This window comes from Odocoileus virginianus, chromosome 18 (genome assembly GCF_023699985.2).
Source record: "Odocoileus virginianus isolate 20LAN1187 ecotype Illinois chromosome 18, Ovbor_1.2, whole genome shotgun sequence".
In the NCBI taxonomy this organism is placed as follows: domain Eukaryota; kingdom Metazoa; phylum Chordata; class Mammalia; order Artiodactyla; family Cervidae; genus Odocoileus; species Odocoileus virginianus.
The window spans coordinates 2606419-2622415 of NC_069691.1; the positions used below are offsets into that span (position 1 = coordinate 2606419).

General features: G+C 43.7%; 1 protein-coding gene across 4 annotated transcripts in view; it reads left to right on the forward strand.

Moving 5' to 3' along the window:
• Positions 1-898: 898 nt before the first annotated feature.
• RNF38 (ring finger protein 38) overlaps positions 899-15997 on the forward strand; it is a 119548-nt gene continuing 104449 nt past the window's right edge. For 3 of the 4 annotated variants that reach the window (XM_070480257.1, XM_070480259.1, XM_070480258.1), the window contains exon 1: positions 899-1219. In XM_070480257.1, coding sequence (XP_070336358.1) covers positions 973-1219 — 247 coding nt within the window. In that variant the 5' untranslated portion in view covers positions 899-972. The remainder of the gene's footprint in view (positions 1220-15997) is intronic. The other variant, XM_070480263.1, reaches the window with a different exon arrangement.

Genomic DNA, 15997 nt, shown 5'->3' on the forward strand with positions numbered 1-15997 from the left:
AGCTCTCAGCACAACTCAAAAGCCTTTCTGCACCCACAGCCTCTCCTTCTTTTGAGACTAGGCCCAGAGGAGTTGGATGGCTTCCTGCAAATCTTTTAACAACAAGGGCGTTTAAAGTAGAAAAGAGGAAGAGAAAGTCAGAAAAGGGGCGAGGGGCCAGCGCTGAGCCAGATTTTTGGCTTCTGCTCATAATTCAAGATGGGTCTCTAGATTCAAAGAAGGCAGCACATCTCCATCCGTTTCGTTTCTGCTTCTGCTCCTCTCTCTGGGTCCGCAGGGATTGATTCATCACTGAGATACAGCCCAAGAAGGGAAGGGAGAGTTTCTGTCCTAAGTGTCTGAAAAGGAAAAACTTTGAGAAAACAGCCGAGAGAGAGAGGAGAGGCGGCTGTGCTCTAGTGCGGGAAGAGGTGGAGGAAGGAGGCCAAGGCGGCACAACCCATGGAATGGGAGCCTGAGGGCGGGCGCGCTGGCGGGCAGCAGCTACCCGGGCCAAGCCCCGGGCGAACTCGCAGGAGCCAACGCCGGCGCCAGAGGCAGCCTCGACGGAGCCCAGGTGCACCCGGGCCTGGGTCGCTAGAGGCCTGGCCCGGGAGGCCCGCGACCGCGCCCCGGAGGCGGACCGGGGGCGGAGCAGCCCCCGAAGCTGGGCTCTCCCGGCAGGCGGCCCTCAGCCTCCCAGCCTCAGCGAGCGGCAGCGGCAGAGGATGCCCCACGGCGCCGCCCGCCCAGCCCCGGAGCCTCGGTCTGCGGAGGAGCCCGCCGCCCATTGGCGGCTGCGGCGCTGCGTCCCCGCCCCCCTCCGCGTCCCCGCCCCCTCCGCCGCCGCTGCCGCTTCCCGGCTCCTCCTCCTCCCCCTCCGGGAGCCGCCTCTGTCGCCGCCGCCGCCACAGCCGCTGCCGGCCGGGGCCCAGCTAGTGCCCGCCGCGCCGGAGTCGAGTCGCAGCCGGAGCCGCTGCCCGCGGCCCCGCCATGAGCGGAAGCGCCGCCGCCGCGGTCGCCGCCGCCGCTGCCTCAGCAGCCGCGGCCGCCGCGCACTTCCAGCCTCAGTCGTCGTCTCCCAGGCCGGGCCCCGCCGAGCTCGGGCCCCCGCGCCGCCTGCGCGCCCCGCCGCCCCGGCTCGAGCCCCCTGCCGCCGGCCGCCTCAGTCCTCCGGGCCACGGGCCTCTCCGGCCGGGCGCCCAGGGTGGCGGCGCCTGCGGCCGAGCGCCGGGAGCAGGTACGGGGTCCAGGAGCGGGCCAGGCGGGGAGGGGCGTGGGTTGATCCCGGGAATGGGGGTGGGCAGAGGCGTGCGGTCCAGCCGCCCAGCCCCACGGAGGGGGTGGAGCGTTGTCCGGGTCGGGTTTGTCCGGCCCCGGAGCCCCTGGGAGTCCTGCGTCCTCGCTGTGCCGAGCGGCTCACAAAGCGTTTTTCCACCGGGTTGCTAACCGCCCCCAACGCCCCCCCCCCCCCCCCCCGCCCCCAAGAGTGGGCAGGGCAGGACCTCTCCAGGTCTCCGCTGGGCGGAGGAGGAAACTGAGGCTTACTGGGGGAAGTGACTTGCCCAAGGTCACATAGCCCGCGAGAGTCGTAGCCTGGCTGGGACCCAGGGCCACTCTGGGCTGACCCGGGCCCCTAGTAGGGGGCGCTGGAAGGAGGAAGAGCCCCCAGCCCCGAAGAACTGAGATTGATCGCGGAGGAGGGGGCGCTAGGCTCGTCCCCAGGCACGCCCACCCGGCGCTTTGGGGCTGGTTTAGGAGGAAGCATCTGTTGCGGGCTGGGACGGCGGAGCGGCGGCGGATTGGGGGGCTTGGTGGTGTGCTGGAGAGTCGATTTGGGGATCCGCTGGAGGAGAGACTCCTGTGAGGTTGTCCTCTCGGGGAAGAGGGCTTTCTTAAGTGAGTGGGTCAGAGCTTCCGAAACTTCTAATCGCGGGGACCATTTGGTCTCTGCCAGGCCACCTTCCCCACCACTGCACGGATTAAACCAATCCAGCTGGAATTAATAGGAGGGAGGCCTGCTTGCTTTTGTGGAGACGCTCGTAAGGTGTCTTTTTTCCACGAAATGGCCCGAGTTTCGTTCATGCCCCAAACAAGTGTACATATGACCCTCGTAAAGGCGTTTCTGCTACAGAAAACCAAGCGAGGTTTTCCCTGGTGGTCTGGACTTGTCACACTTGGGTAACCCTCAAAGAAAGAACAGCTGTCCTGGGCATGGAAGGGGGAAGGAGTGAGAGGATCGGGACTGGTCACACCCGCCTGCCTGCTATGGAAGAGGGCCATGTACCCCTTGGGGTTCCCGTTTTTCTTTCGAGTGGGTTGTTTTTATTGTAGATACATCTTGGAAAGGAACTTGGGGTTCTAGAGGTGACAAAGAGGAGGGTCCCGTGGAGCGAGAAAATAGAAGCATCGGAAGGGGGGAAAGGAGAGGGTATTTTTGTCATTGTGGGGGAAGGGAGATGAAAGGGTTGCTGAAGGGAGGGGAGACAGTGTCTGGTGTAGAGGAAAAGATTGGACTGTTTCAGAGAGGGAGCCAAAGGTACAGAGCTTGAAAGGAGTCTGTTAGAGGAGGATGGTGTCTTACAGGGTTGAGTAATAGGTATTGGTCGGCAATCACTTCATTTTCTTTTGAGTCAAGGCTGTTGTAAGTACTTTTACGTAAATGTTTTAGCTGTTCTTCTCCCCACCCCCATTCTCTGTCGGCTTCTGAGGCAGGCCCGTAGTATTGTCTTGGAAGTAAGGCTTGACAAAAGAGGAAGGGAAAGACTAATTAGCAAGTGCATTAATCAGGGCCCTTTGTCCAGGATGGTTCCTTGTTTAAGTCGGCTGTTTCCTTGCTGCACTCCGGCACCTCCGCTCTCCAGTTGTGGCCGTTGGCAAGGTTCTTTGGGAACGGCTCCCCTGATTCAGATAAGGTGGTTACATTTTTTAGAAAACTGAGAAAAACCTATTTGACAGATACACATAAAATCATGAAAATTTACTTGTCAAAAACTTAAAATCAGGGAAATGCAAATTGAAACATCATTGAGATGCCATTTCACACTTATCAGATTGGCAAAAATTAAATGCTGTGATAATCAAGTATTAATGAGGTTATGAGGAAATCATCTATATACTGCTAGTGGGAATGTAAATGGATACAGCCATCATGGAAAGTAGCATGATGTTGGTTGAAGGAGGGCAGACAAACCTATTTACCTAAAATGCCCATTTCTGGGTATGTACTTTAAGAAATCTTTGCACACTTGTCCAAGAAAATAAGTACAAGAATGTTCATTGCTGCTTAAATGTCCACCAACAGGGAAATACATAAATTGTTAGATTGTCCCACACAATTGAGTATTATAGCACTGTGAAAAATAAACTGTAGCCTGCATTAAACTGTAGCATGCATTAAAATGGTTGAATCTTAACATAATATGGGGTGGGTGAGCAAGTAACAGAAGAGTTATTAGAGAATGTTTTCATTTGCATAAAATCTGAAAACATGCACAATAATATTTTCTGTGTTTGTGTGTGCTCAGCCGTGTCCAACTCTGCGACCCCATGGACACAGCAGCCTGCCCCGGCTGCTGTGCCCATGGGAGGAATACTGGAGTGAGTTGCCGTGTCCTCCAGGGCGTCTTCCCGACCCAAGAATCAAACCCGTGTCTTTTGCGTTGGCAAGCGGATTCTTTATCACTGAGCCACCTGGGAAGCCCCCTGTATGTGTGTACATATGTAGTAATAGTATAAAAACATTTATGGTAGCAACACCAAATTCAGAGAAGTGGTTATCTCGTTAAGAGTGGATGAGGAATGGAATTGGTCAGGGGTACACAGAGGGACACACAGAGGGCTTTCATTATATCTAGTATTCTATTATTAAATCTGAATCAGACAATTGCAAATTAAGATGTGCTTATCTTTAATGTAGGGTACAGGGATATTCATTATATTATTTTAAATATTTTTCAGATGTTTGAAATATTTCTCACATGCAAAACAATTTCTTGTTTACATAGCACAGGGGTTTTGTGCCATAATAATGAAAGTCTGGCTGCAGGCTCCAGCCCTGCACAGCCCGTTAGGCATGCTGGCTGGTGATCTTTTTCTCACCCCTTTTTGACCTGCAAAGCCTAGTTTTGTAATGGATGACTTTTATTTTGGAACAGCTGATAAGGCACGTGGAGGATTTCCCAGTCTTTCTAAACTTTCTGGTAGACCTAGGTCAGCAGTTTTTGAGCTTTGTCAAAATATGAGTGCGCCAGGACATTTTCATCCATCAGATGTAGGAAGGGACCCAGAAATGTGGCTCTGAGCGCGTCCGCTTGTAGATTGTGATGTGCGCTGGGGTTTGAGCCCACCGCCGTAGGTTTCTTCTGGCTCTGGGCTGTGGTCCTTTCAGCTTGCCCAGCCTGTTCCCTGGACGGCTTTCTGTTGCTGCTCCTGCGTGACTGGGGCTGATTGGGACCCAGGAGATATTTAGCTCTTTTGCAAGGCATAAAAGAATGAGAGGGTTGGAAGCCATTGGATGTCAAACTCTTCATAACCTGGGTTGTCTATTCCTGTTGCTTTCATGCAGGTATCCAAGAGGCCCACCGCCTACTAGGGCTCTTTATCGGGTTTTACAACTTTAACCACATGTATCACTATATATAGTTTTATAGTTAGTGTAGAGGCAAAATAGTGTCTGACTGAGAAGGAAAACTAGCAAATTGGAGAAAGTAAACCCCCAGAGGTAAATGTATGTGATCTTGCCTTTCTCTGTAGATGACAGTGGTTGAGTGTTTTAACTTAGCACGTGCATTTGAAGTTCAGTTATTTGAAGCTGTAGTCAAAGGAACAACTCATTATTGCCCTGGACAGAAGAGTTTCCTTCCTCCCAAATCTGCTACTTTTCCTTCTTTCTAGACCCTTTTCCTCTAGTCCTAATATGTTTATGAATGAATTTATATTCACATGTGAGGATTTCTGGTGATGAAATATGTGAAATGCCTGTTTGCCATTGGTGAGGTTCTTTCTGGAAGCCTGTTTTGGAGGTGCGGTTTTGTCCCAGGTACACTGGGGTTCTATAACTTATGCTCAGCCCGGGTCACTTGTTTTGTTTCTCAAGTGGGAGTACAAACCCATTTTGTGCTCCACTTACCAGATGCACACCTTGTGTGGAACTGTGTGCCGTTAGTTGGACACCCTTTTCTGATCCTCATAAAGGTGCTCTCTGAACTAGCATGGCCCTGCGGCTTTGGAACTCTTGTTCCAGCTGTTCCCCGTCCATACTCATCACAGGCTCTGCAGATGGGGCTGGTCATTGTCGGTCCTGGCGCTCTGCAAGAGTTTTCTCCTTGTGAACTTCTCATGGGAAGGGACTTAGCTCTGCCTCTTCATTACCAAGCTCAGTTGAACCAGAGAGTTCAGCTCAAAATTGTAAAATTTGTTATGGGTGTAGAGAAATGTGTACAGAATAAACAGTTTGAAAAATACCATTATTTATGGAAAGACAATGAGAAAGAAATCATTGAAAAGACAGAAGCATCTGGTAAGCGAAGGAGAGAAAGTAGCTGTGCCACATTTGCCCTTGCATTCATGTAGTGCTCATTTTGAGGGGGAAATTCAATGCTATTTTTTTTCTCTTCCTATTTCTCTCTACACTAGCATTCCTGAATTTCTTAGGACCTGAGGCTTTTTAGCCAGTTTGGAAAATATTTACCCGTTTGTATTTTCCATTAAGTGGTTGTTTACGTTTCCTGCTGTTTCATTTTTTCTTGGAGAGAGAGGAAGGGGGAGTGCTGAACCAAGGACAAGACTGGACTTCCTACTGCTTCTGCAAATAATGGCAGTGTGTTTTTCAGAGCAGTTGTCATGGAAGAGTGCTGTTCTGCGGGCTCAAGAGGTACAATTTGAAATGGGTTCTGTTGCTGTGTTTATTATTACTTTTAAACGTGATTGAGGGTAATGGATAGAGGGTACCACTGTGCTTGTGCTGCTGTCTTAAAGGAATTTTTTAAAAAAAGGTATGCAAATAAAACCGAAAATGTTTACCAAAGTAGTCTTCTGTCCATACAAGGAGAATAAACAATTCTTACCCGAAGCAGTTTCAGGTTGGTTTTTTTTTTTTCCTGTTTTTATTTTAAATGGTTATTAGTGCTATTCTAGGGACTGCTCTGGCAGTTAACCAGAGTGATGTTGGGCAGATGGAGGAGAATGGTGGGATTATTGTGTTAGCCTTTAACAGCAGCTCCTTCCAGTCTTGATATGGAAAGCTATCACTGCATTGTCTGCTTTGGTGATAAAATATGCATAGAAATGAGGGAGAGAGTGTAAGTTTTGATATGACCATTTGACCCTGTTGATAGAAGGGAAGAAGTGATAAAGAGGAAGAAATACATACATGGAAGAGAGAGCTGCAAGCAGTCAAGTTGGTAGAATATTTTGTAGTGCTTCTGGGATGTTTCTTGAGTCGGAAGTTACCTGTCAGTGTCTGTTCTGCCTCAGCACCTTTGATTTCAGTGTTTGCAGATGGTGCTCACTGATCTTCGGTTAAAGTCTGTTTTATTGTTGCAGAGCTGTAAAGTGAATGGTTTTGAAGACTTAGGCTGAAGTAGTAGGGTGGGCATCATTTCATAATCACTTTTGCAATTAGGTGATGGGACTCATAATTAACAAAAATGTCTTTGTTTGGCTTTTGGGCTATCTGTTTGGTTTTTTTTTTTTTTTTTTAATTTTGATAGATTTGTCTTCCTGTGTAGATTTCTGTTGATGCCTGAGTACATGTTTGAATGAGCACTTGTTGGGTGGTCGCCAGTGATTCACGGGATGAAGGCATCACTGCCAGAGACTTCATTACCTGAAGTACTGAGGACAGCACAGAGGAGGATATTTCCGCCGCAGCTTCCTTTTCTCCTGCTGTTCATGCTTCCTTCTGGGCTTGGTGGTGATCTCTCTGTCAGGACAGGCCTTGTCCTTGACTGTCCTCATGGGAGGGGTTACAGAGGCTTTGCAGAACCTTTAGGCTGGACACCCATGAATAAAACCCCTCAAACAATATTGAACCAGACCCAAGGGCCACCAGAATGGCCCCAGCTCCTCTTCTTTCGTTGCTGCTTATGTTGCCACCACCCACCCTTTGTTGTGGAGTCTGGAAGGTGCCCCCCTCACCCCTAATCATACAAAAAGGCTTTGTGCTTGGAGGATGTTTTAAAGGCAGGATCACTGTAATTATAATTCCCCAAGCACAACCAAGTAATGGGGGCATGCAGGGTAAAGATGGTATCCAAGTACTGGTTGGTAGGGAGAAGTCAGGAGGGGATTAAAAATCATCTGGAGACAGTACCAAAATGATGGATAATGGAGTGTTGTTGGTAATGCTGATGGGAATGTGTTTAAGTGAATACTTTTCAGGGTTTTAAATTCTAATACTTGCAAGATACTTGAAGCTTTAAAAAGCACAAGACAGCCAGAACTTTTTTCTCCCTAGTCTAAAATTGTAACTGAAAAGTACTTTAGAAGAAGGTATGTAGAAATCCAGGCCTACTTTGCTTTATGTTTGTGTTGCCAGAATGATTGATTGCCCAGGAAAGCCAAATAGATAACTTACTTACTATCCAGGGGGACTCTTGCTAATCTGTTTGTTTTTAAGTTTCTAAAAGTTAGCACTGACTGACATTTTGGGAAGCTGATTTTCCCCTACCACCACCAGAAAAAAAAAAATCAATTAATATAGGGATATACACTTAGGAGGTCTTCCTTTGTGGCTTAGTGGTAAAGAATTACCTGCCAGTGCAGGAGATGTGGGTCCGATCTCTGAGTTGGGAAGATCCCCTGGAGGAGGAGATGGCAACCCACTCCAGTATTCTTGCCTTGGAAATTTCACAGACAGAGGGCCTGGTGGGCTACAGACCGTGGGGTCACAAAAGAGTCTGACACAACTTAGCGACTAAACAGCAAAATGTGCTGAGTAACCTCTCATATCAACCATCCTGTCATCATACTCTTCTGAGCTCTGTTGGCAGTCATTCTTCCAGAGAACCCTGTTTTACTATGTTAGCTATTAATGTATTAGTTTAACTAGTTTCTTACACTTCTTTCTTTCTCCTCCCTCCCTCCCTCTCTTTCTCTTCTCCTTCCCCATTTTTATTGACAAATAAAATTGTGCATATTTAAACTGTGCATATTTAAACTGCACCGTGATGGTTTGATATTTGTCTACATGGTGAAATGATTACAGTGATCAGGTTAATTAACACATTCATTACCTCACGTAGCTACTTTTTTTTTGGTGGGAATGCTTAAGATCTAGTCTCTTAGCAAATTTCAGGCATACAGTATAGTACTATTAACTGTAGTCACCATGCCGTGTACATGAGAGCCTTAGAACTTACCTATCTTAATAACTAAAGGCTTGTGCCCTTCAACCAGCATCTCATTTCCTCCACTCCTGAGGCCCTGGTAACCACCAATCTATTCTTTGTTTCTATCAGTTCAGCTTTTTAAATTTAAAAACAAAATTTTTTTTATTCTGCATAGAAGTGAAATCTTATGGTATTTGTCTTTCTCTGTTTGGCTTATTTCATTTTACATTGTTTCCTCCAGTTATATCTATGTTTTTGCAAATGGCAGGATTTCCTTCTTTCTTCATGGCTGAATAATATTCCATTGTATCCATTTATCCAACTTCTTCATCCATTCATTTATTCATCAGACACTTGGGGTCTTTATCTTAGCTATTGTGAATAATGCTGCGATGAACATGGGAGTACAGACATCTTGAGGAAATCTGACTTAAATTTGTCATCGCTTAAGAATACTGGCGTGCTGTGATTCCTGGGTTCTCAAAGAGTCGGACACTGAACTGAAGAATACTGGGTAGTCCATACAGATATTACCCAAATAATCCTTAAAAAGACTGTACCCATTTAACAGCTAAATTTTGTGAAATTTGAAAATACACAGGGTTCCATTTTATCTGCTTTTAATGAAAGGTAAGGTTGATTTCCCCCAACCCCCATCCCCTGCCTGTTTTAGGCACGTGTATTGCTGAGCAGTGACTTACATTTTACCACTGTTACTCAGTCACTTCGTTTGCTTCATTGATAATACGTATTTCTTACAGTGTATATACATATAGCCTCTGATGGTTTACTTCACCGCTCTCTGGTGGCCAGGAAAAGTAATGATTAAAAAAAAGTAATGATAAAACATTTATTGAATGCCTACTATATACCAGACACAGTGAGAATTTCAGATTTGATTCAGATATGCAACAGTTTAGCAATAGACTCTGATTGTGTGTTAGCTGAGCAAACAAATTTTTTGAATCTGCTAACCCCTAATAAGAGGGCAGAGAACATCAAAATTGCATTAATAATAGTGATATGATATAGTCATGATAATTAATATTGCTAAAGCACAGATCTAATCAGATCATAAACTTAAGTGACTGCCTTATAAGAAAAAGAAATATTTGTTGGTTTGGCGTTTGAGGCCAGTGTAATTGGGTCTTCATTATTCCAGCTGCTGCTGTTCTTCATGGGTATCCTACAGGGAAGTATAATACCCCGTTGTCCATGTATTTGTGCATCACCTTTTCTCCTCTCTTCCTCTGTTGCTTCAGCTTGGAATGCCTATCTTCCTCCAGTTTTCCCAAATCATGCTAGTTTTTTAATATCTAGCGGTCATTTACTGTGTGCAAGGCTCTGTTCTAAGTGGTTTACCTGGATTAGTTCATTTAATTTTCACTACAGTCCTCTAAGATTGATGTTTTTATTATCCTTATTGTGCAGATGAAGAAGCAAGATTGAATATAAGCGAAGGTGATTACTGTTTTGGCCACTAAAGGGAATTTGCAGTCCAGTTTTACCTTTGCTCCTCCTGAGAAATATGCTCCTCCCCCCTTTTTTAAGGTCTAAATTTTTCTGTTGGGATTATTTATTATAATTGATTTCCTTTTTAGTCATTTATTACTGTCCCACATAACATGGAGTAGGAGTGCCTGCATTGGAGTGGGCTCATTCGGATCAGGCGTGTTTAATTGCTCCTTAGGAAATCTCCCAGGTTCTGTGATTCTGAACACGGTTTCAACTTGGTGCTTGTTTGGTCCCTTAAGCAGAAGTTATCATAACTTCTCGTGGAGAAATTTGGCCCTACTCAGAATCCCACCTTTTTGTGGGATTTCCGTCTCTGAAATTAATACAAGAATGGATGTTAGACTTCTTTTTGGCCTTCTTAATTTCCATAATAAAGTTTGATTTGTCACAAGCTGAAGCATAAACATGTCCCTTTATTCAATGGTATAGAATATGAATATTTCAGGCGTCAGCTAGAGAGCCTGGTACTGTGTTGATGCTGTCTGACATAGTAGACATTTGGGGAAGATAATGTAGGATGGTTTGGTATGGTTTAGTCGCTAAGTCCTATCCGACTTTTGCAACCCCAGGGACTGTAGCCTGCCAGGCTCCTCTGTCCATGGGATTCTCCAGGCAAGAATACTGGAGTGGGTTGCCGTTTCCTTCTCCACAGGATCTTCCCGACCCAGGGATTGAACCCTGGTCTCCTGCACTGTAGGCAGATTCTTTACCTACTGAGCTATGAGGGAAGCCCTATTGTAGGATAGTGGTTCCCAAATGAACTACTTAACTTAGTTGGTATTCTTGTTAAAAATTGTCTTTAGGTCATCTACAGTTAGAATCTGAGATTAAATTTTTTCAAGCAGTTACAGTGTTTCTAATATTATTTCATCTGTGTTGTGGGCTTAATAGGCACTGGTGCGCCATCCATTTAGAAAATGTTCTGTGGGAAGGTGGGATTCTGAGGTCATAATCAGGTAGGATGGTTACAGACTTTTGGAACGTGGCAGGTTTTTGAGTTAAGCACTGCCAACTCAATCTTTTTCTTCTACTTCATTTATGGATACCTGGAAAGGAAAGTGAATTCTCCTTTCAAATTACTAAGCAATATGAAAATTCATAGGCGGAAGATAGTGTTTCTATTGTTGAAAGTCACTTAGTTGTGTCTGACTGACTCTTTGTGACCCCATGGACTGTAGCCCACCAGGCTCCTCTGTCCATGGAATTCTGCCATTTTAAGGCAGAATAAAAGCTGATTAAATCCAGATAATTGAGGAATGTCCACTCACCTTCTGGTTTGCATTTCTTTAGGAGACTTAGCATCAGAACTTATCAGAGCATATCAGAACATAGTTACAATGTTTGGAGTTCTAATGAAAGAAATTGTTGACTGTCTTTGCTGTATATGAAGAGTATGAATCATGAAATATTGTGATCTGATCATCCAGTGTTTCTTTTAAAACCGTGCACATTGTTGAAAACAGAAATTACTAGTCCATGATGTGTTTGAGCTTTAACTTTAAATAAAAGCTACCATTGTGTGCTTAACAACAACTAACAACAACAAATAAACCCAAAACTAACAAAGGCAGCAAGTCAAAAGATATGCCTTGTTAAAGTGAATCTGTGTGGAATTTATGAAGTTAGTAATGTCTGTGAAATTAAAACTAAAGTACAAATTTGACTCTAGAATATTGTACATACTTTGAGTCTAGCTTTGGTAGAACAGAGTCTTTAAAAAAAAATGAATTCTCTCTCAGTTGACATAAATGGTATCGACAATATCTGTGTGAGGTGGGTGTAGAAATCAAACTAGTTTTACCATACCAAAATCTTCTATAGCACTTTTGAGATGTAAGCATGTTTCCTTTCAAAATAGAATTGTTTGATGGAATAGTTATATTATTTTTCCTGATCCTGTGTAATTAAAAACCCAAGGCCAAAATTGAATTCAAGAAACTTCCTTTCTATGGAAGAAGAGTTATCAAATTGAAAAGGGGCTTGAGGAATTTTGATTCTGAGATTTCTTTAAGAAGGGAGAGGCAAGTCAAATTGGGTTTCAGCCCCGCAGAATTGACTGTGTGACTTCCTCGGTCTGGCGAGGTGGGGACTGTGCTACGTTGGGGCGGGGCATAAGCCTGGTAGGAACTAGAAGTGAAACTGGAAGTGCCTTAAAAAAAGCAGATCGTTGTGTTAGCCCGAGTTTGGCTGCCACAAACAGTGAGACAGAATGATTCTCAAGCACAAATGTATATGTAGTTACTTTGGCAGATTTCCTGAGAGAGTCAACATGTTTGCCTGTGACTCAGGACAGACCTGAGACTCAAAGGAGGAAAATGAGAGAAGAGCAGAGAAGAAGCTGAGTGAAATAGGGGCTCTACCGTGCAGGTTTTGCACGAAAATTTCTGAACCCTTGAGGGTGGCAGCAGGAAATTAAAGGTGGAATTCTGGGGACATTTTCCCTCCCTACGAGCTCTGTGGAGGTGGAGGCTGCAGCATGGAATGGGGGGTAGATAAACTTGTAAATGTTGATGAACTTATCCTTGTTACAGCAGAAAAGGTATATTCCCCCCCCCCCCACCCTGCGCTTTACTTTAAAACGATGGACTCCCACTACAGTATTAGTGATACAAACAAAGGTTAGCTAGCCGTATGTAATTTTATTATGCCTGGGGTTAACATTGACATTCACTTGTTTTAAAAGAAAAACGAGAACTTAACGATATAATATTGACTCTTAAGAGCAATGCATTTCCAGGGTGGTTTAATGGTAGTTACATGCTATCCATCATGCACTGAGATGACACTGCTAACATGTTCCTCCTCACTGGGGCACGCTGTGTGGATGTTTTTCCCACAGGCGTGGTAGATTTAAATTCACAGTGGTTAAAAATCACTGCTCTTTCTGCTGGCCTCTACTTTCCATCCCTAGAAACCACTCAGATACCTTGTGTGTGGATAGGTGCAGGTAATATGGATGAGGGTTAGGTTTATGGCTCAGGACACTTTAATTTACTTACGCATCATGCTGGGATCTAGTTAAAAAGCAATTCCTAGCAAGGGCACAGGTGGTGGAGTAGTAGAATGCAAACTTTAGCCTGTTTAATAGTCATGGAGGGCTGGTTAAAAGGAAGATTACTGGACCCCACTTCCTGATTCACTGGAATCAGAAACTAGGGAGGGTCTTTTAAACAAATTCCTAGGTGATGCTAATGCAGCTGTTGGAGGGGGTTTGTGGTTATTTTGGGAGCCATTGAGGACGAGTATAAATAACCGTGAGGAGACTCAAACTGTTCCTCTTGGTTTCTTGAGTATTATTTTGTAACTGAACCGAAAATGGTGAAGGAAAAAAGGTTGCAGAAAGTAATAGAGTAATTAATACTGTTCGTGTTAAGCAAATAATGCTTCATGAAACAGTTCTGCATGTTTTGTTGTGGTGAGTGTGTGTCTCTCTGTCAAGAAAAAAGTCAGTGACAGACTCCATCAAAATGATGAGATTAAAGATGATTACTTTCAGAGAAGGATCCAGGATTAATGGAGGGTGGGATTTTAACTTTCTGTGCAAGGTTTTCATTTTTTAATGATGATATTGTACTTCTGTTTATGTAGTTAATTTTACAGAAAGGTAAAATAAATCTGGGTCAGATACCTTGCATTTACTTCTCCAGGCCTGTCCTTCACCCATTTCTACCTGGCTCTTTGCCACAGAGAGTTCCCAGATCTTCCGGCTTCTGGTTGGGTTCAGCCTTAAGAGGTGATTGAAAGGGAGAAGAATGAGGTCAGAATGTTTATTCTCTCTCCTCTCGGAATAGTTGGTGTTGTATTACCTGGGTTCTGATACTCTGTGTCCTGTCTTTTTTGGGGGCCGGAGCAATAATTGTTATGCTATTGCTAGTGCAGGTTCCTGTTCCTCCCCTGTTTCTATAGGCCTAACCTCCCAACTTCATAATTTTTCCTTTTATAAACAAACACCCTTCAGATTATTCTGATTTGAGTTTGCCATCTCTTCCCTATTGGGGTAATGACTGACGGACTCTCCCTTGTCATTCCTCTCCTTACCATAATCCCAGAGAGTATCAGTGCGATTTGGATGTGTGTTTCTTTCCAGATATTTTCTGTACACAGCGTGGCTCTCAAAAAAATGAGTAAATAAAACACAAGGGATCATGTTATACTTCCTGTTCTTTAGATTGGTGGGTTGTTGTTTTTTTTTTAACATCATACTCTAGTGTGATTATGTTTCTACATCAGTGTAATCTACCTCATTTTTAATAACTGTGCAGTACTCCATTATACTTGATAATGGACGTAACCACAATGTAATCAGTTCCTTATATATTTAACATGACATTTTAAATTGTATACTGAATTTTCATTAATACTTTAAATCTGTTTCTCACTCTCTTCTATTGATCTGTCAGGATTCTGGCATCAGTATTGCATGTTTTACTTATTGTGGTTTTATATGGGTATTGGCTTTGTAGGGCAACTCCTTGTAGTGTTCTTATTTTGGAAAAAGACTTTTGCCTTTCATTACTTGCTTTCCCCTCATCCAGGTATATTTTTTAAAAGTTTTTGTCAGAGTTACTACAAAATTTCCACTGGTGTACATATTGGAAAAGCATTAAATTTATTAAGTTGGAAATAATTGATCTCGTCACGCTATTGTGCCTTTTCATCCATTAATATGATTTTCCACCCCCACTTTTTTTTTGATGGTTCTTTAGCTTTACTATACCAGCAGTTAGTTCTCATCCGTACTGTCTGTAGATTTTCGAAAGTGGTAACAGGCATGTAGGTGCTTGACATGTAAACTTGTTTGGTGCCTCTTCATTACATTTTCTGGACAACTGCACATGGATCAGGTATGGGACGTTCTTTTATCCTTTGGCCCAAACAGCTGTGTTGACCTAGTGTCCACGCACACATTTGGGGTTCACATCTCCTTCATGGAAAGTTGCCGGATTTCTTTTGAGTGCCTGAGGGGCATGCTTCTTGAAACCTACTCCAGGGATGTGCATGCACATGTTGATAGTGTATTATCTGGTCACCACCTCAGTGATGCTGACCCGCCCTTTTTTGTGGGAGGGTTTGGAAAGGAAGTTTCCAATAATTTTTTAAAAAGTATTTTTATTTATTATAAGTTTGTCAAATGCCATAGTATGGTGCTTAGTGGAGTTTTGTAGTTTAATTCACATGTCATTTCCTTAGTATTTTACATTCTTCCTGCTTTCGACAGTGGGGTGTTTTTCATCATGTTTTTGAGATTTGCTGATGTTAGGGAAAGCTATTAACTTTTTTGTATTTATTTTAAAACTTGCCAATATCTTGAGCTCTTTTAGCCATTCTAATAATTTTCATAGGTTTTTCTTGGGCATTCCAGTTGGACAACTCTGTTATTGGCAAATTTGCTAATTTAGACTCCTCTTCAGTACTTCCCTCTGTTATTTTTCTTTGTCATTTCAACTGGCTAGACTGTAACATCCAGAAAATGTCATGTACTTGATTGTTGTCTAATGAGGCTGCCTCAGATGTATTTCACTGTTCATTGTGGGGTTGACTGTGGGTCTGAAACCTAGCAAGTTAAAGAAGTAGTATTTTTATTTATTATAAGTTTGTCAAATGCCTGCCAAACCTGTTATCTACCCTTAGAGGTTATGTCTTCTTTTTATTTATTTATGTACTGAATTACATTAACCCATTTTTAGTATGGAATTATCCATAAATTTCTGTAATGGATCTCAGTACTCAATTGACTTGTTCATATTTAAGGTTTTGGTATATATTCAAGGAAGAAAAGGCTTGTAAATTTCCTTCCTTGTACCATCCTTGATATCAGGAGTTTGGTAGCATGGACAGCCAGCCTTTTAGGAGGAGGGGCAGTAACCATTTTTATCTTGTTTTTTTAGCTTATTTCATTTAGTTTTCGGTTTTTGTTGTATGTATGGTGGGGAGGTAGTCAATTTTGATAAATTTTTTTTTTAAGAAATTCTTTTCAAGCTTTAAAAATATATGAATGAATTCATTGTTTTCTTTTCCTTTTTAAAATTTTCTCTGTAAATGGTTTTGTGAGCTGTATTTTGTTCTATTGGAGAAGGAAATGGCAACCCGCTCCAGTGTTCTTGCCTCGGAGAATCCCAGGGACGGCGGAGCCTGGTGGGCTACCGTCTATGAGGTCGCACAGAGTCAGA